This window comes from Condylura cristata, unplaced genomic scaffold (genome assembly GCF_000260355.1).
Source record: "Condylura cristata isolate star-nosed mole 26May11 unplaced genomic scaffold, ConCri1.0 scaffold00012, whole genome shotgun sequence".
Classification (NCBI taxonomy): domain Eukaryota; kingdom Metazoa; phylum Chordata; class Mammalia; order Eulipotyphla; family Talpidae; genus Condylura; species Condylura cristata.
Genome location: NW_004567113.1, coordinates 4,930,733 through 4,952,840, shown reverse-complemented (window position 1 = coordinate 4,952,840; position 22,108 = coordinate 4,930,733). Strand labels below are relative to the sequence as shown.

General features: G+C 34.2%; 1 protein-coding gene across 2 annotated transcripts in view; it reads left to right on the top strand.

Moving 5' to 3' along the window:
• GRID2 (glutamate receptor, ionotropic, delta 2) overlaps positions 1-22,108 on the top strand; it is a 1,454,036-nt gene that overhangs the window by 760,618 nt on the left and 671,310 nt on the right. For both annotated transcript variants that reach the window (XM_004681119.2, XM_004681118.2), the window contains one exon: positions 8,394-8,599. In XM_004681119.2, coding sequence (XP_004681176.1) covers positions 8,394-8,599 — 206 coding nt within the window. The remainder of the gene's footprint in view (positions 1-8,393; positions 8,600-22,108) is intronic.

Sequence of the window (22,108 nt, the reverse complement as noted above, 5' to 3'; positions counted from 1 at the left end):
AACAGGCAGATCCATGAAGTACACTGCTGAGGAGAGCAGCGGGCGGGTCAGGAGAGGTCTGCCGCGCCATGTGGTCACCTCCGGGGTGGAGATGGAACTCAAGTGGAGTGGCTTAAACGGACAGGCGGGGATCAACTCATGGAAGTGGCTTTCGATTCTTAGTGCTGTGCTTTAACCCGCTGCGCCACCAGGGAGGGCCATAAACTGAATATTAATGAAATGTGATAAAGAAAGAGTTTAATTTTAGCAGCAGTGGTAAGAAGGTTCCATGGATGCACTTCCATGTTATGAAAATTCAGTGGGATTTTGAGAGGTAACAATGTGTATGAGATGATCTCTCTAATAGAGAAAGTGTGAACAAGTCTTGAAGCAATAAAAACAATGTCTCTGAGTATTTTATTTTGAATCTGCTAGAATTAGATTTAAATTTGTGTGTTATGTCATTCAATGTTCTCAATCTCGCTATAAAGAAGGTAATGTTATCATCACTAAGAAAGCTTTCTTTTTGTCCAGAAGCGTTAATCCAGATAATCGAGGATTTATTTGAAATTGAGTAATTTCCAAGGCTGAAGTGATATCATCAGTCACTTCTGTGAAATTCATTTAAAAAAATATTTTATTGAACAACTCCCATCATAGGAAAACTACCTAGGATCCATAGAAATAAAGTCAAGTATCACTTCATATAGTTATCCTAGATAAACAAAGGTAGGTACACTTTAGAGAGAGCTCAGCAGAGAACCACATATTTGCTACTGGTATTTACTTATACCTTCAAGAGCTCTCTCTTCTCTCTCTCTCTCTCTCTCTCTCTCTCTCTCTCTCTCTCTCTCTGTTTCTCTCTCTTACACACACAAACACGCACACCTCTCGCTCTCTGTATTGTTTTCTGACTTCAAGTATTTATTACAAGTCAGCTATTTTATACAGTGCTTCCTCCCTCAATATCCTCATTATAACCACATATTTTAAAATTTTGAGTATTGTTCTTACAGTATTCCTAGTCTTTGAATCTGTGTCCTCCTATCCAATTGCCTTTGATGCATGGGTGTCCTTGCCCTCTACCTCCTGTAATTTTTCAGTCTCTGCACTCAGAAATCTTGAAATCTCTTTATTTACCCTATGTGAAAGTCATGTACTTTTGGGAAGAGAGTTACCTCGAAGAGTACTAATCGTGGAAGCACAAAATGGCACCGAGTGGGGGAAACAAAACAAGAGGGCGGAAGAGTAAAATTACAGTTCTTGAAAGTGCCCAAGCAAGGCATCATAGAGCCTCCAGAATGACCTGTGTCACAACCAGTAGGGCTAAGGGTTTTCAGTTAAGATAAAATATTTGTGTACTGCTTGTGTTAAGGAGGGACAGCTTTAGGGCAGTTGCTACTGTCTATCCCAGGGGCCAGCAACCTATGATTAGGTCTGAGAGTTGTTGATAAAAGAAATTTTACTGGAGTATATTTGTCCTTTTTTCGCATAGTGTTTATTCTGACTGTTGTGCAATAATAGCTGTTTAAAAATGGAAACAGAAACAATATAATCCATCCACTTAAAATATCACTGCCTGCAACTTAAAATGTGTTTACTAATCCATGTTCCATACCAGTCTGGTGACTTTCCTACCACACATCACCTAATGATGAGAATAGAAATAAATGATGAGAATAGAAATAAATGATGAGAATAGAAATAAGGGGTGCATTGAGAGATACTGACAGATGTTTTGCATGAACAGAACATCTGCTGCTATTTCCAGTAGACTTTTTGGTAAGATTTAGAGAATAACAGTCACCAGGGCCCTTCCTGATGGTGCAGGAGCTTAAGTCTCAGCACTGTCAAGCTGTTGCCAGCCACTGCTGCATGAGTACCATCCTTGGCTAGCGAGCTAACTCTGAAAGTGCAGCAGACCTCTCCTGCCCGCCCCCGGTGCTCCCCTCAGCTGTGTACTGCAGTAGATCCCCCTCTCCTACTCCCCACTTTATCTCTGGTGAAATTTCTCACCCCACCACCCACACCTCTGGCCTACACCACAGTGCTTATATGCATAAATCAATAAAATAAAGCTTAAAAAATATATTAGTATAGCCCTCAGTTAAATTTAAAGAAGTTATACCAATTATTTCCCATGAAGTAAATTCCAGGAGTTTTTCAAAGACAAATATCAATGTCAATCATTCTGTCTGCTTTTCATAGACTATAAAAATTCCTTTCCCAAGTGTTTGTATTTTTGCTGTCTCTTCAGTTCCAGAAAATTTCTGTATCCCATTCTAATAACTGTAAGTTCATCTTTGTCTGCGTTAACTCATATTTGTGCTCAGATCTTTCATAAGGAATTGTCAGCTGCAAGAGGGAAAATGTCATTTTATAAAACTGATAGAAACCAATTATGTCTCCTTTTTAGTCAGTTTTAGCCATTATAAGAAGACACATGATATACTCACAAATGATCATTTTCCTTATGATTTAGAATCATGTCAATCCAACTAGATATTCCAGGAGTTCACTGAAATAGAATAAAATCCAAATTTCCTTAGCTCTATTAATCTAGACTGACATCCAGGAAATCTGGAGAAACAAAAAGAATCATCTTGACTAAGAAAGGTGAGAGTAAAATTTTAAGTTTTAAAAATGTCCTTAAAATTTCTCACCACTTCCATCTTGATCATTACCCAGAGCTTGCTGGAGGGTCTGACCCCTTTCTTAGAAGATCTAGATTAAGAGAACAAAGAGCTTTTCTAACATGTGTAGACAAGGAAGAGGTGAAATATCTAAAATTGGACATCTTTTTAAGTCATTATTGGAGAACTTTGTTTTAACACTTAACCATACTCAGCATCAAAATATATTATCAGAACATATTGATTTCTCATTTACAGTATTTTTTAGAAAATGTGAGATTATGTTTCATAAAAATGTCATAGCTATGTGAATAGTGTTAAAAGATGATTTTTGTAGTCATAATTAGAACAATTTGTGAAATGTCTACAAGAATACACAATAATAATTATAAATTACTGTATGCAGAATTTTCTGGGAAGGGGAAGCTACATAATCTTCATGACTTTCTCAGAGGTATATGCGACACAAAGATAGATAGGAAATAGGAATATTTGCTCCCATAGTAGTTTTTGAGGTGAAATAATCTTCATGCATTGTCATGAGAGTTTCTGCTTCTGGAGAAAGGAATCAGAGAGATTCAGTTTCAATGAGTTTCTCCTACTTATTTCAAAATAAAATTCTGTAGGTCACAATTTGAAAAATGCCTACATAAGGACTAGGTTATTGCTCTTTACCAGTTTTTTGTTTGTTTGTTTCCTTTTTTTACTGGTAGTGGAACAGTTATTGCGCATTTACAGGCTTACAAAACACAAATGTTTATTTTATATTTCTTTATGGCAGAAGTCTGACATAGGATCTCAGTGGACTAAATCAAGGTGTCAGCATAGCTGTGCTATTTCCTGAAGATTCATGTGAAGTACCTATTTCCCTGCTTTTTCCACTTTAATAGACCACCCACAATTTTCCCTGGAGAAGAAACTTTCTCTTCTTTTATCTTCAACTTCAGCAGATTGTATCTTTCTAAATTTTCTGAAAGATACCCCATTCTTCAGTAGGCAAACAGGACTTTGATTGATGCCACTTGCCATTTGAAGACCCTATGATTGCACTAGGCCCACCCAAATTATATAGGCTATTTTTCTGTTTTAAATTTTATCACTGACACCCTTATTATAACCAAGACAGTTATTCCTCTTTGTTATGTAATATAACATTTACAGATTCCAGGGATTAGGATTGATATTTTGGAGTGGACATTAGCCTTCCTACCATAAGTTTCTTTTTTAGTGACTAAGAAAAAAATAGTATTTTCTCCCTGATCTTATTATGATAACTCAGTAACTGAGGACCTGCCATTTGCTGTTTTATATTTGTGTGTTCTGTAGAACTCCTGATCCTGGGAACTAACTTTATACTATTAATCATTAGCTCCTAGTCATAACTAAAGACACAACAACATCAAGCATCAGATCCTATATTTTTATTTCTGTAACGTGTGGCACTTCACTCATTTCCTGCATACAGATATTGCAGCTAAATAATTGTGATGGCTGATAACATTCATGCATTGAGAATATTAAAGACCCATTCCCAATTTTATTTACTTTTAAAATATTTTATTTATTTATTTATTTATTTATTTATGCATAGTAGAACTGGGGTGCAGGCCAGAAGTACAGGGGATGAGAAGATTCACCAGATACAGAGTGGGGAGCAGAACGGGCAGATAAACGGAAGTATACTGCTCAGGGGAGCAGTGAGGCCACAGGAGATATATGCTACAGCATGTAGGTCAGCTCTCTGTCCTGGGATCAAACTCAGGCCATAATGGTGGGCCATTAAAGTGGTAGTAAGACTTAACTGGTAGATGACCAGGGAGGCACCTCCCTCTGTAAAAAATTATTGTATGGAACAACTAATAGACAAAATGATTCGGATTCTCCCATAAAGCTTACACATTGTTGCATGTCATGAGTGTTACATACTATTCTTAAATAAGGAAAACTATTTTTATTTAATTCTTCTATCCCAATGGTCTAAAACACTGCACATACATTTCAGGGTAACTAGCCATCAGTAATTTGGCAATTCAGCCTAATAATAGAGCAGAGGGAAGGGATGGTCTTTAACTAGCAATCATGCATGATTATTAACATTAATAGAACTACTGTATGCTAGAGCTGATGTGTGCATGCACATACATGTGTGCACACACACAGAGAGATACCCTTGCTAATCTTTCAAGACATCTGAGTCAGCAATTTTTGAAAATCTTACTGTGACATATTTAAGTGATTGCCAGAATTTCACAAGGAACCGGGGAGCTCATGGTAGCCTTTTATTTATTACATTTCTTTTTGTCCAGATAATAACATATATATATATATATATACACACACATATATACATATATATATATGTATGTATGTATCTTGAAGTCAAAAATAAATAAATAAAAGCTAAAAATATACCATCCATTAACTCAAGGGGAAGTTACTTGAAAGCTTGATTGAATCACAATATCTAACAAGTTGCTTTTCATGCTGCACACGGAACCCTTCTTCCATGTAGTCAGCTATAGCAAAGGCTTTCATTAGATTAACACTGTATTTAGCCTGGAGTCAAAGCCTCTATCTGTGTCTAAGAAGCACCCGTGACCTCTGATACACCCTCTCCACATGGGTTCACCTAATGCTGCTCCAGCCCTCAGTAGCCTGGCTGCAGCCACTGTAGAATCCAATAGGTACTCAAATACAAGCTTTTCTGCTGGTGCATTTCCTAAGCTGTCGTCTTCTCTTCCTGTTTCTTGCTTAGATAATCATTTTCTCCTTAAGATCACCGTTTAAATAACAGTTTTCCAGAGTACCCTTCCATGAGTGTTATAATTAAAATCAATCTCCTCCGGTCCCTATCATTAACTACCCACGTACCCTTATTATTTCCTACTAAGCAGTTAGTGTGAATTGTATGTATTAGTTTATTTACTTGTGTTTACTGTCTGCCTCAGTGTGGGGAGGGTATCTGTGCTAAATTCCACATTCAGAATATTAGTTATAATATGAAAAAACACTTTTTGGAACACTTGGATTTTTCTTTTCCATTTCTCATGTGATAGTTTAATGCCTTGCCTTGGTTATTTTCATTAAATTATTTTGCATTGAATTAACTGTGGTTTACAATATTGTATGGCATAGATATTTATATTAAAATCTATGTTATTAAACTTTCCCTACCAGTAAAGCACCAACAATTCTCCATTATAAAACACTGGGAACCATCCTGTTTGTTCCCAACTAACTTCCTGATCGTTCTCTTTGGCAGTCTCAGAATCTACTAGTTTGTCATTGTATCTCTATTTTTTTTTGTTTGTTTTACATTTTAAAAATACATGTATTTTCTCTCAAAGTTAATACATTACTTTTGTTATTATAAATGATCTTTCCAAGATAATATATTATCTGGCGCCTTCTACCTTAATCATACTATGCTTTCTGAACATCTTTATTTCAGCATATTTTTGCTTTGTTTTGTTTGTGTTAGAGTTAAATATATGTCTACATCTCAATTAAAACTAAACAAAAAGTTACAATTCACAGTCAAAGATCTATTCTGATATGCATTTTGTAGACATATAGTTTTTGGATGGGCCCAAGTCTTCTGCATTTTTATTAAGAGAACTAAGTGATTTTTATTCATACCAAAGTTTGGGAACACTTGTTTGAGTTGTACATTGTGTGTGTGTGTATGTAAATGTACCTCTATCTGCTAAAGTTAATGAGCTTTAAATCTTTGTTTAATTTATACTTGGGTGTCTTATGCTTTTAGGTACTTTATAACTTGAATATTCAATGAGTATATTTATATTATTCCAGTTCTTTCACCTCTTTTCAGCTTTAGATAATGCATTGCTCTTTTAAGCTTCTATGATGCTGACAGTTTGGGCTTATAATGAAGCTAGGAAGAAAAGAAATAAGAGTGTTTATGTTATATATTCTCACTAGTTTGAGAGTTATCAGAAAAATAAACATATAATATTTACAGTAATTGTTTTAGTATTAACTTAATCATAAAAAAGATAAGCCTTTCCTGGTTGCCTAAGGGATTAAAGCAAAGTACTATGAAGCTAAGGGCAGCCACTGCACTGTGAGTTCCACCCCAAACAAGGGAGGTGACCCACATGGTGCAGTAGATCTCTCCTGTCTTGCCTGTTGCTCTCCTCAATAGTGAGTTTCAGTCAGTCTGCCTGTTCAGTTCCCTCTTCTGTCTCTGGTGAATCATCTTGACCCCTATATTGCTAACCTTACACCAGTTCATATATGCATAAATAAATAAATCTTTTAGAAGTTTAAAACAAATCATAAAAAGAAAGCAAATGTTGTAAGAATTAATTTGTAATTTTGAATATTGTTTTTAAGATTTATTTATTTGTACATACAGAACTGGGGTACAGGCCACAGGCTCAGGGGCAGTGAGAGGCTTCACCAGAGACAGAGTGGGGAGCAGAACAGGCAGATCGTAGATGTACACTGCTGAGGAGAGCAGCGGGCGGGTCAGGAGAGGTCTGCCACGCAGTGTGGTCACCTCCAGGGCAGGCGGGGATCGAATTCATGCGAAGTGGCTTTAACTTCTCAGTGCAGTGCTTTAACCTGCTTTGCCACCAAGGAGGGCCTGAAGAAATATTTTATGTAAGTATGCAGGTTTTTTTTTTCCCTCCTCCTGAGGACTTATTAATTGTTTTTAATTGTTAAAATATTGATAAATCCATTAATTAATATTTGCCCTTGAGAGAAAATTTTGTATACATACAATGATGCATAATTTGAATTTGACATATCATGAGTTCATAATAGCCAATCTAAAATTTAATTTACTTATAAAAGTTTTTTTTTCCTTTAAACATTTTATACCATAAGCATATAGAGAAAAATACAGTTTGTTACAAGTCTATGTCTACTATGTCAAGATTTTATGTTGCTAGAGACATTTTCCAATCATATTCATCAAGTGTTGAGTCAGTTATCTTCTTTAATATATGTCCAATATATTAGTAAAGAAATATTTCTAAAATTTCATAAACACATTGTTAAGTTTGTATTATAACAAAGTATAACTACATTTCACCTTTAATACTTAAATGTGAATTAGATGAAACTTATTATTTGATGATCCTTCAGAACTATGCTTATTTTAGAATGGCTGTGTGAATGTTTTGTTAAAATTTTTATTTTACACATACATTATATACCCATGCTCCTGAAAAGAAAAATGTCTTCCACTAAATTGGCAGATTTGAAATAAAAAAGCGGTACCAACCAGGGTACAAAAAAGTGCAGGCTAAAAATAGTCCAACTAATCACCTTATAGTTTGAGGGACCCAAGATAAACTCATGAAATCATCTATATATATAGTTTCCAAATTTATACTGTATATATATATATATATATATATATGTCTGCCATTAATGAAAAGCATGGTTTACCTGAGTTTTACTAATACTCTTTTATGCTTAGGAAAACAAGAAATGAAATCATTATAGTTACTTTAGGGAAATGATGTTCCTCCCAAATCACCTGTCTCAACTGTCCCACCATTACCAGAGATGATAAAGTAGGCTCAGTGTAAAGAAAATAACTCATGTAAAAGATAATAAATCTTACTATCTCATGAAAATGTTTCAAAATGCACTAATTCTTCAAAAAATATTTGATTGTTCCATCAACAATTCAATAATGGCAGTATACAATGAACTAATTTTGATCTAAGTAAAACAGCTTTTACCTATTTCCTTTTTTTTTTTTTTTGCTACAACTCACAATTGATTGGTTTTTAATATTTCTAGATATCCGTGGAATACAGGAGTTTTTGGACAAAGTATCTCAGCAAGGGATGGATGTCGCACTGCAGAAGGTAGAAAACAACATTAATAAAATGATTACCACTCTCTTTGATACCATGAGAATAGAGGAACTGAATCGCTATCGAGACACTCTTAGACGAGCCATCCTCATTATGAATCCGGCCACAGCCAAATCTTTCATTAGTGAGGTAAGTACAAAATGTCTTAGGATATGGGCAGGGTATAAGAAGTAAGTGCCTTGGAATAGGCCCCACAGAGGAGATTAAAATTAAAAAGCAGTTGGGGGGGGGTTAATGACCCAAATCTCATTAGTGTTAATAGGAGTATCACAGTGAGTTCCTACTTACTGTCCATTAATTACTGGGAATGTGTGACTATATATATATTTTACCCACATAGCGAGGAAATCGCAAAAATATCTTATGGGGTGTAAATATGCTCTTAACTTGCATGAATCTACCCAGTTCAACAATGAACCCAAAGTGCATTTTTCTTTCATTCTTAAGTATTTTTGCAAGTTATAATTTTACTTCTGAAAAAAAAATCTTGAATGGGGCTATTATCACCTTAAGGAGATTATATTTGGCAAATATTTTGCAAATGTACTTCTTTTCTGTAATATCTGTACCAAGACAAATAATTGAGTGTTTGAAACTGAGCAAAGTGATCACCATTTTACATTTTATAATGCTTCTTCCTCAAAAATGACTTGTGTCTGTTCATTTGACTAGAAATTTCAAATCTTTGAAAAATGCAATTAACATACTTTAACGTTTGAAAATGCTTGCTACTACCTTTCAAAGAATTACTGTCTAGTCACATTTGTCCTCAGTTTTAATTTCCCATAGTGGTAGAACTAGCCATGACATCATCTACTTCCAGAAGATTTTCATCATTAGTTCCTTTACTTTTGGTAAATATGTTGGAATAGAACTGTTGCACTTACTACTTCTCCACCATGTTTTCTTTGGTTCCTAAACACATTATATAAAACCTCCAAAGTAGGAATATAAAGCCTCCAAAAAAGGAATGTCTTACACACTCTTTGTCCTTCTATGTATGATTAAGAAGCTCAAAACAGAGTTATAATCACTGAGAAAAATAAAACTGTCAGTGATACCAATTTTTAAGCATTAGCATAAATTTTGTCATATAGTTTAAAGACATATATGGAACTATGACCATTTCTAATTAATCAGGTGACTTAGAGTGCCTCATCGAACCAATAGTCTTATTCACAATAGAAAAGTAAGAATACATCCTTTTTTTTTTTTTTTTTTGGAGCTGGTCCTTTCCTGCAAGAAGCACAAAATCTGCTAGATTGTGGAGGATATGCTACAAAAAATATGTTTTAGAAATTATAATCCTAAAATTATAAATTATAGTGACACATTTGTAGTTCAATTTTATCTGGGAGATCAGAGGAAACTTCATTGAGAAAAATACATTTTAACTGGAGTGTGTGTAATGAGTAGGAGTTTGCAAAAGAAAGTGGCAAATTACAGACAAAAATAAGCCCATCCCATCTGTAACACTATCTGTACTATTGGCAAATTACTTAATATTTTTGAGTATGTATTTATTTTGCCATCAGTAAAATGGGAAAATATTTTGAACTAACTTATTTAACTTGTAATGTAGAATAAAGAAATGTTCTATAATATGAGGTTCAAAGTTAAGCGATTTGCTGAATTGGTTCTTTCTTGGACTGTGAGAATCTGGTGTAGGACTCTTCTCAAGACTTCTAAATAGGCTGTCTTCTTTCTGTGTCTCTTCACATTGTCTTTCTTATGTGTGATTCCAAATTTCTCCTTTTTTTTTGTTTTTTAAAGATTTATTTATTTATTTATACAGAACTGGGGTACAGGCCAGAGATGCAGAGGGTGATAGGATTCGCCAGAGACAGAGCAGGGAGCAGAACAGGCTGACTGAGGAATACACTGCTGACGGGAGCAACGGACGGGTCAGAAGAGGTCTGCCGGGCCATGTGGTCACCTCCGGGGCAGGCGGGGATGAACTCATGCAGAAGTGGCTTAAGCTTCTTAGTGCTGTGCTTTAACCCGCTGTGCCACCAGGGAGGGCCCCAAATTTCTCCTTTTTATAAGAACATTGGAGTCTTTCTTGTGGCTTAAGGGTTACATCTCAGCTCTATCACTGCTAAGGTCTGTGTTCAATACCCTGGCCAGGGAGGTGACCCTTATGGCACAGCAGGCCTCTTCTGTCTCACCTGCTTCTTCCCACAGCAGTGTATTTCAGTAGATCCACTAGTTCTACTCCCCACTCTGTCTTTGATGAATCCTCTCACCCCCCCCCACACACACTTTTGGACTGAACCCCAGTTCTTCTATTCATTAAAAGGAACACTGATCAGCTTGGGTGAGAGATCATCTTAATGATGTAATTTCAATTTGATTATTTAGGTAAAAACTTTTTCTTTAAATTGGAGGTAGGGATGGGATACAATTTAACCTTTAACAAGTGCCATAATTATTGTGAACAAATAAGGCAGAAAACAGGTTTGAGGGTGACAGTGGGTTCATTTTGGTGCATGTGAAATTTGAACAACTAGTGGACTATTCAAAAAGTATTCATCTTTATGTTTAAGGTTTTTTTATAAATTATTAATGAACATAATGCTCATATAATACGTTAAGTTATTATTGCCATTATGTTTTCTTTAACTGATATGATAGGGTGGAGGCACTTGAAGCTAAGTAAGTTGTCAGGATCATACAACTACTAACAGGTAGCACTGGAAGTGATCCCAGTGTGTCTCAAGTTTATGTTATCAAAATAGTACCCAGTATAGGCTGCTTAAGTACATATGTGAAATTCAAGAGAACAGCATCAGAAAGACCAGGAAGAAAAACTCTGCACCTATCTACACAAAAGCATCATAATAATATTGCATCTTTAAAAGATCTCAATTTATTGAATCACATTCATGTAATAGGCATGTTGGTAACTTTTTCACATGTCCAATCTATGTATATTTACATATGAGATAAACAACATTTTATTTCTATTTTGTATAGTTGAACAGTAGTTTGTTTTGCTTGAAAGTGTTAACTTATGAGTATGGTGTAATTGATTCCCAATTATAAGTGGTTATTATTTGGAAAGTGAAAAGTTGGCATTTAGCTAGCAAAAATCTATCTGTGGGAACTTCTCATAACAAGAAGGGGAGGGAGCGACACCTAGTTATATATGTGATAAGGGGATCAGTGCAGTAATTAAAGCAAGAACAATACATTTAATTATTTTTGTAGAGATATAAAAAGATGGATTTAAATGGGACAGGAGAAAATATTCAGAATCTATACCTAAATTATTAAAGCATGCAAACTAGAGGAAATGCCTGATTTTGTTAAGCAGACTGGTGAGTTTGGTGATAAAGAACAACCTATGAAAAGTGGTAGAGAGAGAGTGTAGAAATTTCTGTATTAGATATGCTGAGTGTGTGCCATTGAAATCTTGTGTTATTTAATCCTTAGAACATTATACTCAAGCAAATAGATAATAACCAAAAAAAAAAAAGAAAAAAAGAAAAGAAAACGCTGCCTATCAATCTACCTACAAAATGTATATATATTTATCATCTTAATGAAAGGACACAATTAAAACTAAGCACACAGAGAGAAATAATATGTAGGAGAAGAAAAGAAGAAAAGAACTTGTGTGATAAAGGCAATGTAAAAATAAAATACAAAAGTGGAAAGTTTCTATAAAGCAAAAGAGAAATAATTTTAACATGTTAATGCAGAACAGTTGTCACAAAAAATAAGCACACTTGGGTGTGAGGCTTAACGGTCATAAATTAGTTACTTAGTAATAACAAATTTATGGATGAATTAGAAAGAAGTCAGCTTTCTATATTAACAGTGATTATGTACTGAGAAAAAGAAAACAATGATGATAACCTAGTAAGTGGCATTGAAATAGCCATAAAGGGATACAGTAGAATGCAATGGAAAACTTCATTGATGGGATATTTGACACTGTGATATCTTTGAAGCCCTGCATGTAGGGCTTTAGAAGAAATCTCTGAAGGTGAGTTTATAAAAAAAAAAAAGTTGAAAAAGCTATCAATGAAATCTCTGGAAAGATCTGTTAATTTTGTATTGTGCAAAAGTCTATTCAGACAAGGGATAAAATCATATTCCAAAAAGTAGGAGAAAAATCCATGCAATGGCATGTCGTAGGTCCTACATATAGATAGCTATAATAAAAGGCAATTACTAGAGGATTTGAGGATGGAATTCAAACATTGAATTAGACAGCAAAATACTTCATAAGAATGGCAGATGAGGGAGCAAGATGCAGAGAATCAAGGAAGGAATGGAAGTGAGTATGTTGATTACTCTGTTGAGATGGTTGAAAATGAAAGTGAAGATAAATCATGGATTAAAAAATCACGATGGATATCAAAACAGGAATTGCTTTAATTTTGAGGAAAAAATCTTAATGTATTTTTACAATATTCATATAAAAGCAATTAGTGAAATGGAGAGATTATAGATCAGAGAGGAAATTGAATGATATTCCATAATGTTAGAACTCGTGAAGTATTACTATGAAAAATCTACCCAAAAAACTCATAACTAGATAAAATCAGTCAAAGCTTTGATAAAAGAATTTTCTTTGAGCATCCTTGTATTCTTAATAATTTGTTTCAATCAATATGATCTTGGTTTATATTCTGACATGGGCTCCTATCCTTGATCCTGTACATTGACACTGGAATATTGTATTGCTTCCAAAGTCCCTGTCTCCTGCCTGGATGCCCCAAATCCCCACCCCAAGTGTATGATACTTCCTTCTCTATTTCTGGCACTTCCTTCTTTAATCTTCTGGGTCAGATTCACAAATTCCTAGGCTCATATTAGTTTTATTTTATTTTATTTTAGTTTAGTTTTCTGTTTTTCTGGAGGATTTTCTTAAATAACTTCCTGCACAGGGTATGTGAAAGGTAGAATTTATCATTCTTTTCAATTATGAAAACATTGAAATTTCATTTTCCATGATCATTTATTTAACTATTTATGTATCTCTAAGTTAAAAGCCATTAACTCGGAACATTGGTGTTGTTAAAGTTTTCCCCAATCTACTAATGAGAAATCCAGTGAACATCTGATATTTATTTATTTGAAGGTAATTCATTGTTTTCACCTTTGGAGATCTTTATCATTAATGAACTGAGAAATCATATGTAGGTTTATTTTCCCATCCATTGCACTCTATACATGGTAATACTTTTTTTAACATAAAATATGTTCAATGTCACAAAAGTATCTGTGTATAATTTTTAAATCCTTTTCATTTCAAAGATTCTGATTTTTTTTTTTTTTACTTATTCTATCTTGGTATTTTCATTATTGCAATTACCTTTAATCTTGTCCTCTCTCCTCCCCCATAGAATGTCTCTGGTTTATAGTTGTTAGCTGATGTCCTTTTACTTTATTACAATTACTACACACACACACACACACACACACATATATATATTTTTCCCCTGAGTCCTTACACTCCTGCTATGAGTGAAACCATACAGCATTTTTCTTTTTCCTTCTGGCTTACTTCATTAAGGGTGATCTTTCCCAGCTCTATCCATGAACCTTTAATATTTTTATGATCTCTGATGGGCATCATATGTAAGACTGAATCAATAACAATTGATTGAAACTGTGCATATAAAGAAGGGTTTCTAGCTTGTCCATTAGCAAACTGCCATTTTTTTAAAATAGTTATTTATCTATGCATATAGAACTTGGATGCAATCCAGATGTGCAGAGGTGGTGAGAGGATTCACCAGAAAGAGTACAAAGCAGAACAGGCGGATAGATGAGGTACACTGCTGAGGGGAGCGTGGGCAGGGCAGCAGCAGTTTGTCACACCATGTGGGGATTGAACTTGTGCTGAAGCAGCTGCTGCTAGCCTCATAATGTTGTTCTTTAACCCAGGGAATGACCCCAAACTGCCATTTAAATAGAATAGCTAGGACACTAGTTATTGGAGGTAAAGTTTGATTTTGCAAATGGCTTTTTGTATATTCTTTGCTCCAAGGATGATAATGCTGACATTAATTGTCCAAATTCACCTTTCAGTGAGTCTACTTGGATTATTTATAAAAATATTTCTACTTTTTACATGTAAGGATGAATGTCCATTTTCAGGTACATTTTTCATAAGACAATATGGTAGAAAGTTTCTGCCTGTGAAAATTAGCACATATTTAAGTAGCTAATGCTCTGTATTTTCTAATTCTGTCTTTGTGAATTCTCTTAGCCACTTGCAACACCAAAATCAATACTAGACATGTTTTCATGGTCGTTCACAGAGGTTACTAGAGAGGTGAACAATTTGAGTAGTCTGTATTCTCAGCCGAGTTCAAACAAAACTGTACTCTGCATACATCCTTTTTGTATTCTATTTACTGCCATAACTTTTCTTCTTTTATGTCTCTACTATTTAAAATGACCTCCAGCATTATGCTATTGTGCTATTTTTTTTTCCTAAGTGCAATAAAGTTGTGATATATCTTTTGGAGAAAAAACTGTGTTAGATTAGATTCATTTGGTCCTATATTATGGTACCATTGAAATGGAATTCCGTGTCAGCAAATCAACATGCTATCAGTTTAATGTATGACTTTCTAAAATTCATACACTGAAAGTCTGTATGCTTGATGCGATGTTATTAGGATGTGAAGTCTTTGGGGACATAAGTCTTAAGAACAGAGTTTTCACAAATACATAACTCCAAAAGATACCATACAGAAATTCCTAGCCCGTGTGAAAACACAAAATTCTGCAGTCTGAAGAGGGCTGTCATCAACCATACTGGCATACTAATCTTAGACTTCCAAGTTTTTAGATAGTTGAGAAATAAATATTCACATTTGATAAGCTACCTTGTCTGTGGTATTTTGTCTTAGCAGCTTGAATGTACTAAGATGAAACTACATATACATATGTGTGTATGTATATATATATATATATACATATATGTGTGTATACATATTTCCCCTAGGAAATATTTTAATTAGTGCATTTCCCAAGGATAAGCATTTCAATATTTTCTAAATTAGCATTCACAGGTAATTTATAGACCATAGCTGCTGTTAATGACAAGAATTAAATATACTCCTATAACTTTCACCCCTACTCTTTATTTGGCTTGGCATTCCCAAATATCACTTTTTTTTTTTCTGGACAGGCTCTAAAGTATTCTCTGCATAACCACTGTCTCTTATGATCTTATCAAACATACTTCCATTTGGCTTCATTAAAGATTACTATTTCATTAGATTTTTCCAGTGTGTTATTTAAAAACACTTTGATGATATACGTCCTTTTCTCATGAAGGTTGTTGTTTTAGATATCTATTCAGCCATGTTTATTTCATTGAGATTTTGAGGCTGATCACCGTTATTTTACTGAATTGGTAGCTCCAAATATTCTTTCATGGTTCCAGAGATTAAAAATAAACAAATCTAAAGTAGTTTTACAATCATTGTTATAGTTTTCAAGAAAAAGAAATAGATTTGATACATGACATTTTAAATTTGGAAAGTACAGCATGTAATGTTTTGACCAAAATCCAAATTTACCACTGGGAAAATCAACGTCCTCTCTGATCTAATCAATATTGTTCTCCAGCTTCCTCTAGCAATGCTCAACAACTTTGCAGCCAGTGTTGACAGCAGATGGTAAGGCATAAACAATGTGTAACTCGTAAAATAAGTTGTGAATGAGTCAAACAGGTGTATGTTCAGACCTAAGAGAAGTATTTGTAGAAATGACCTACCGTCGATATATAGTGGATAGAAAGATAAATGAAATTAGAAAAGAATGGATGCTCTTGGATAATAGGAAGGATAGAGTTAATAAAGCTTATGATGAAGGCAGAAGAGTGCCAGAGTGGTAGCGATGCAGTGGAGAAAATCTTGTCAAAAGAGAATAGCACTGTTAAGAGAGAATTCATAACTTCCATCTTCATTATGATTTATACTTTGTAAGTTTCCATGAGATTTTATTGAAATATTCAAGGGAAATAATTACTTAAAAGTCAAAAAATGAGTTTTAAAAAAAGAAATTGCTCTGTTAGCATTGTCATTTAAGAACTAAGGGGAAAATGGGCATATCAATTCCATTTGCATCTTTTTGTTGTCCCTGGAGCAATTTGTGGTATTGAGTTAATTATGCTTCCTTTGAAGCCTTGAAACTTAATACTTTAAATGTCTACAGTTAGTGTTCTACTTCTCTTTCAAGAGTTTCAAAGCTTTAGGAAAGCTTCCCCAGTTATGTGCAGTTGAGTAAATCGACATGCTGTTCTGTTATATTGGTAGAAAATTGTTTTCAAAATGTACTTGTAAATGTCCTTGAAATGAATGTGGTGAAACAAGAGTGTTCACAAGTTAAATTTAAATAATGATTGAGATGGTATTTTTAAAAAATATCTATCTATCTGAAAATATATTGCAATACCTATATATATTAATATGTGTCTGTACGAATACAAATTACTACATAAGTTATGCCTTTTCTAGAAAGGAAACAAAAATCCCATATAAATTAAGTTTTTGTTCATTGCTTCAAGGTTTTAATTTGGTTAGAAAATCAATTTTTGAAAAATAGAAGTTTTATTACTTTATGATAATTAATATGATTTTCTATTTGCATATTTTTTGTTCACATTTTCAAAAAGGAGACCAGTCATTTCAGGAAATCTTTTATTTAGCAATAAGACAAAATGTTATCTTAAATGCACATTATGAAATGGATGTCTTTCCACTGTATTATATACCAGAGGGCTTTGATATCGCCAACTAGCAAAAATAAAAAGTTGCTTGTGTCACATAAATACGCAGTTTGTCATAAATATTTGGAAAGATTTAAGAAATAAGTGACTGTATCTTGCCTCAATAGATTTGGAGAATTCTTAGACATCAAAAGTGCACCAAAAATATTCAAATTACTGTTACTTATTAAATTAATTTCAAAACAATATATTTTAAAGACATTGTACAGTGCACAGTATTTTTAAAAAAAAGATTTATTTATTTATGCATACAAAAACTGGGACCAGAGGTATGGGGTAGGGCTTAGAGTGAGGGACATAACAGGTAGATCTATTTTATGATAATTAATGATTTCCTTTTTGCATATTTTTTTACTCACATTTTCAAAGAGGAGCCCTGTCATTCCAGGGGAGCAGCTGGGTCACCTCCCTGGCAGGATATTGAACTCATGTTGCAGTTACTGTAAATAGCTTCACAGTGCTGCACTTTAATCCGTCATGCCACTAGGGAGGTCCCTGTACAACACACAGTTTTTAAGATGAAATCAATGTGTTATTTTTAAAAGGGGCATAAAAACAGTGATGTTCTGGGCCCTCCGTGGTGACACAGTAGTAACACAGCACTAAGAAGCTGAAGCCACTTCAGCACCCACCCCAGTGTTGACCCACATGGAGAGGCAAACCTCTCCTGACCCGCCCTCTGCTCCCCTCAGTAGTGTATTTTGTCAGTCAGCCTAGTCCGCTCCCCACTCTGTCTCTGGTGAGTCCTCTCACCACCTCGGCACCTCTGGCCTATACCCCATCTTTATATGCATAAATACATCTTTAAAAAAAAAAAACGTTATGTCCCCCCAAAAAATATCTATTTCAAAAAGGTCTCTAAGAATACTGTGTTCATAGATCACAACTATGCTATATTAAAAGTAAAATTCTAAATTGAATTATAACAGAAATAAAAATGATGTAAATATTTTAATTGCTGTTAACTGGTTTTTAGCTCAAGAGAAAACATAATTAGCTCTCCTGTATTCCCCTTTTATGCACCAATCAGATATAACCCCCTCAAATGCCACCATTAGTCTGACTTCTAACTCATAGATTTAAACTATATATGAATTGGATATGAATTCATATGTCATATGAATTATATATGGATTGAATATCCATATGCTTCCATCTGTTCCCTTTACCTTAATATGTCATTTATGGAATCCATCCATATTGATGGTAAAGTTCTTTTATTTTATTGTTATGAAAGATTCCATTGTATAGATATGAACAGCTTATATAATTTAGATTGTTTTTTCCACTTTTGCCTATGAAAGATTTTTGAATATAGAAGTATATTAAAATACGGATACCACCCTGCCCCCCCCACATATATAGTTGTTGGGTATATACTTAAGAATAAAAGTGATAACTCAAGAGATATAGATAAATATGTCATTTACTAATGTCACCCTGATACAGAGTTTTCTTTCTTTCTTTTTTTTTATAGATTTATTTATTTATGCATACAGAACTGGGGTACAGGCCACAGGTACAGGGGCAGTGAGAGGATTCACCAGAGGCAGAGCAGTGAGCAGAACAGTCAGATTGACGGAGTACACTGCTGAGGGGAGCAGTGAGTTGGGCAGGAGAGGTCTGCTGTGCCATATGGGTCACCTCCATGGTGGGGGATTGAACTTACACTGAGCGGCCGTGGTGAGCTTCATGGTTATTCACTTTAGCCTGTTGCACCACTAGGGAAGGTCTGATACAGAGTCTAATGACTTTATAACAAATTGACTTTTTTCCTGAGACTGCTTTCTTTTTTAATTGTCTTACAACATTTCATATGATTCAGAAGTACAAGATTACATGACATCACACCACACCCACCACCAAGGCACCAATTCTGCTCCACCATAGTCTACTAGGTTACGTTGCTTTCCTCTCTCTCTCTGCCTCTTGTAGTTCTAATTCTAAAGCCAGATTTCTAGGAATTGATGTTGGTTTTGTGTAATCCTCTGTTTAACTTCTTTGTATTCCACATATAAGTGAAACTTCAACAGTTATCTTTGTTTTTCTGACTTATTTTACTGAACATTTTCACTCCAGTGCCAACTTTGTTGCAAATGGCAAGAGTTCACACTTTTGTCACTGAGTAGTATTGCATTGTGTATATATAAAACACATCTTAATATACTCACTTTTTATTAAACACTTGAGTTGGTACCAGAATTTGGCTAATATAAATATTGGTGAAATGTACATGAGTGCATATATTTTTGACATAATATTTTTGCATTTTCATACAGATGTCTTTAAGACAGACAAACATTTTTAATATTTTGTGAAACTGTTTTCCTACTAAGAAACAACACTCCTACTAAGAGTCTACATGGTTACTTTTCCTTTATTCTAGATATATTTTCCAACATTATAATTGGCATAAATTAGTGGGTTTTCTTACTTAAAAGTAGGTAACTTGCGGGCCTTCCCTGGTGGCACAGCGGGTTAAAGCACAGCACTAAGAAGCTAAAGCCACTTCAGCATGAGTTCGATTCCCGCCTGCCCCGGAGGTGACCACATGGCGTGGCAGACCTCTCCTGGCCCGCCTGCTGCTCCCCTCAGCAATGTACTTCGTTGATCTGCCTGTTCTGCTCCCCGCTCTGTCTCTGGTGAATCCTCTCACCCTCCGCATGTCTGGCCTGTACGCCAGTTCTGTATGAATAAAATAAATAAATAAATCTTTAAAAAAAAAAAGTAGGTAACTTGTAAATATAGTTGCTTTTGCATTTTTGTGATTTATTCCATTATCAAGGAAGTGAGATGGTAAGTCATTATAACTTGATTTACATTTTTCTGACAATTAGAAAGAAACACAATTTGACCTGCTAGTAGTAACAAGGAAAAACATATATTATTTCACTTCTTTACCAGGAAATGTTATTTTCTACTTTCTTTATTTTATTTATGCTGGTAGGTATACTATTAGTTCAAGTTTTGGTTTTAAATTCCAGCTGGATGTTGTTATGTACATTTGAGACTTCTTGAATATTTTACTTTATAGTGTCCATTCAAATAATTTCCCTTTATTTCACTCATGATTCATAAGTTCTGTGTATAAAGAATAAACATTCTTTTACAAATTAATATATTTGAAATACATCTTCCCTTTGTTTGTCTTTCACTATAAGTGGTTCATTTCAGTGAACATAGGTTCTTATTTATAATCTAAATTAATTTATTTTTTTATACATATAACTTTTTAAAATAGATTATTCTATTCCAAGATCAAGAAGACACTCATGCTTTTTCTTGAAACGGTGTTATTATTTGCATTTAAATCTGAAGTTGTTCTGAGATTAATTGCTTTATATAATTGGTGGTTTAAGTAGAGAGACATTTATTTTAAAGCCAAGCAGAGTGCCAGAATGGAAAAGAGTGTTAAACATTTCCACCACCACTGAATAAAATAGAAGTTAATTGGTATACTTGTAAATATAGATTTATTACTCCACTAGCATCTTGTGTCTGTGTCATATTCGTTCTCACTCTGATATGAACCATATGACTTTAAGAGAACATGAAAGGTTATATTGATGGTTTTATTGGAATAAAACTCTTTCTGTGATCCCATGATCACAAAAGTTAATGATGCTGAGTTCCATAATGAAAGTTGTAACTCTTTCCAATGGCCCAATAGTCATGGATCATCAAGTAGCAGCTAGTGGCCAGTCACTCGAAAATCCAACTGTTCATCCTAGGTATGATTTATATTAATACACTGGTCAAGAATCCTAAGAGAACAAAAGAGGCTGTAATCTTGCAAGACTAAAAACAAAAGACAAACAAAAATAAATCAGCAAAACAACACTTTAACAAACATCACTTCATTTTTTTTATTTAATTTGTTTCCTACTTGAAGTATCTATTAGAACTTAAAACTTACTATTGAGCTGCTTTCAAAACTGAATTTTCACTTTAACTCAGTACATCTGTATCCAGTTTAGATACAGCTTTGTTACTCACTAACCTACAGCCTTGCACATTTATTTTTTCTAATGAAAATGTCTCCAATTTATTTCACTTTTCACTTGACCAAAATCATATATGGCAGCTCTTTCTTTTGTTAATGAAGGCTGAAATAGCATCATGCCTTGCTCTTGTGATTGGAACTCTCAGAAGTTTTACTGAAGAGAGGAAGTAAGCAGAGAACTAGATTTCTATGGGTCCAAACTTCTAAATAAGACAAATCCAGCTTGCCTCTCTACTTGTGACTACTGAATTGTGATACCAATACTGGTGGACAACTGACTGCTAGCTTCCAGTACTCTAAATGCATCTATCAATTTTTGCTTTTGCAGCATCTAATTTGTTAGTTTTTTCCCTCTTATTAGGTTCTTGAATGGGCATAACATTTTCATTCTCCTCTATTTATTGAAACGATGTTAAACAACAAAATCTGCACATAAGTTAGGGTTGTACTCTTATTTGAAGAACAAAATCACAGTTATACAAACTTTCAAGACAAGGGGGCTGAAGTCTTCCTTATAATCATTGTCATTCATTCATTCATTTACACAATACATTTAAAGCTATTCTGTATAAGTCAAAACAAAACTGCTGAGAAAACATGTTAATGAATGATATGGTTCTAGTCTGTAGGATGCACACACAAACTGGAAGAAATGCTGTAAACTTAAAATGTATAAAGTAATAATACAAAGGGAATATTATGGTCCACCCTTCAATTTCCAAAAGACATAAAAATAAAGAAGACAAAGTTGCTATTGAAAATCTTATCAAATAAAGTTTGAAGATAATGTATGTTTTTAATTATATCTAAATGTAAACCAAAAGTTTCTATATTGGAGAAATTCACAAATCTTTGCTCTTTCAAGAATTTTTTT